Source organism: Mandrillus leucophaeus, unplaced genomic scaffold (assembly GCF_000951045.1).
Source record: "Mandrillus leucophaeus isolate KB7577 unplaced genomic scaffold, Mleu.le_1.0 Scaffold59, whole genome shotgun sequence".
Classification (NCBI taxonomy): domain Eukaryota; kingdom Metazoa; phylum Chordata; class Mammalia; order Primates; family Cercopithecidae; genus Mandrillus; species Mandrillus leucophaeus.
In genome coordinates, this window is record NW_012106363.1 from 4,543,540 (window position 1) to 4,545,037 (window position 1,498).

Here is a 1,498-nt window from a genome sequence, read left to right on the forward strand (position 1 = left end):
ATTTTTAGTAGAGATGGGGTTTCTCCATGTTGGCCAGGCTGGTCTCAAATTCCTGACCTCAGGTGATCCACCCGCCTTGACCTCCCAAAGTGCTGGGATTACAGGCATGAGCCACTGCGCCTGGCTCCAAATGCATTTTCTAAGGCGTAAGAACATTTTTATATTTCTACATACCTATAATACCTATACCACTAATATGTATTTTGTTTCATCTTGTCTTTATTATACTAATTTAAAATTAGTATATATTCTCTGGTAAACCCTTACTAACTAATGTGGAGGAGGCAGCCACATTTGCTTAATACATATATTTTTAAAACTTGAATCTCTTGCAACTTCTGTTTAAAAATAAAAAAGCTTGGCTGGGCGTGGTGACTCATGCCTATAATCCCAGTACTTTGGGAGGCCGAGGCAGATGGATCACGAGGTCAGAAGATCGAGATCACCCTGGCAACACGATGAAACCCCGTCTCTACTAAAAATACAAAAAAATTAGCTGGGCGTGGTGGTGCCCACCTGTAATCCTGGCTACTTGGGAGGCTGAGGCAGGAGAATCACTTGAACATTGCTTGATGTTAGTGGAACTTTCCACTTTTTGTCTTAGTTTTTGCCATTGTTTTCATACTCCCAAAGAGTGTCTAAAAGATGCATCTTAGAAAAAGAGAACATACAGATGTTGGTGTTGGAATCTGGGCTCTGTGGAAGAATAGCATTTATCTGGATTCTGGCCTTGTGCCATGAACCTGAAGCACATCCGTTTCATCTGCCAGTAGGCTGGTATGGCATTCTGTAAGCCCCTATAAATATTATTTCTGTTTATCCTGCTCAGTGTGTTTCCTGTAACAAATCGTTCAAGAAACTCTGGTCCCTTCATGAGCATATCAAGATCGTCCATGGATATGCAGAAAAGAAATTTTCCTGTGAAATTTGTGAGAAGAAATTCTATACCATGGCTCATGTGCGGAAACACATGGTTGGTAAGTTTTTCTGCTTTTCTCTCATACCTATAATTTTCCCTTGCTCTTCTGTGTACTTTATGCCTTGGGTTGGGCAGAATGTGAGGAATTGCCCTAATCAGTTTTGACCTGTTGAAACTGAATGCAATATGTCTTCAGTAAGTATCACCAAATTGGATGGTATAGTCTTCCACACCCAGATTTCTTTTCAACATTATTTTTCTCTTCAGATATTACTCTTATAGCCTCACAAAGGCCTGGTGTGGTGGCTTGCGCCTGTAATCCCAGCACTTTGGGAGGCTGAGGCAGGCAAATCACATGAAGTCAGGAGTTTGAAACCAGTCTAGCCAACATGGTGAAACCCTGTCTCTACTAAAAATACAAAAATTAGCTGGGTGTGGTGGCGCATGCCTGTAATCCCAGCTACTCGGGAGGCTGAGGCAGGATAATCACTTGAATCCGGGGGGCGGAGGTTGCAGCAAGCCAAGATCGCACCACTGCACTCTGGCCTGTGCGACAGAGCAAGACTCCATCTCAGAAAA

General features: G+C 42.8%; 1 protein-coding gene across 1 annotated transcript in view; it reads left to right on the plus strand.

Moving 5' to 3' along the window:
* The window catches only part of ZNF652 (zinc finger protein 652), a 30,815-nt gene that overhangs the window by 9,522 nt on the left and 19,795 nt on the right, over nucleotides 1-1,498 (plus strand). Inside the window, exon 3 of the mRNA XM_011999305.1 lies at nucleotides 830-977. Within this exon, the coding sequence (XP_011854695.1) occupies nucleotides 830-977 (148 nt within the window). The remainder of the gene's footprint in view (nucleotides 1-829; nucleotides 978-1,498) is intronic.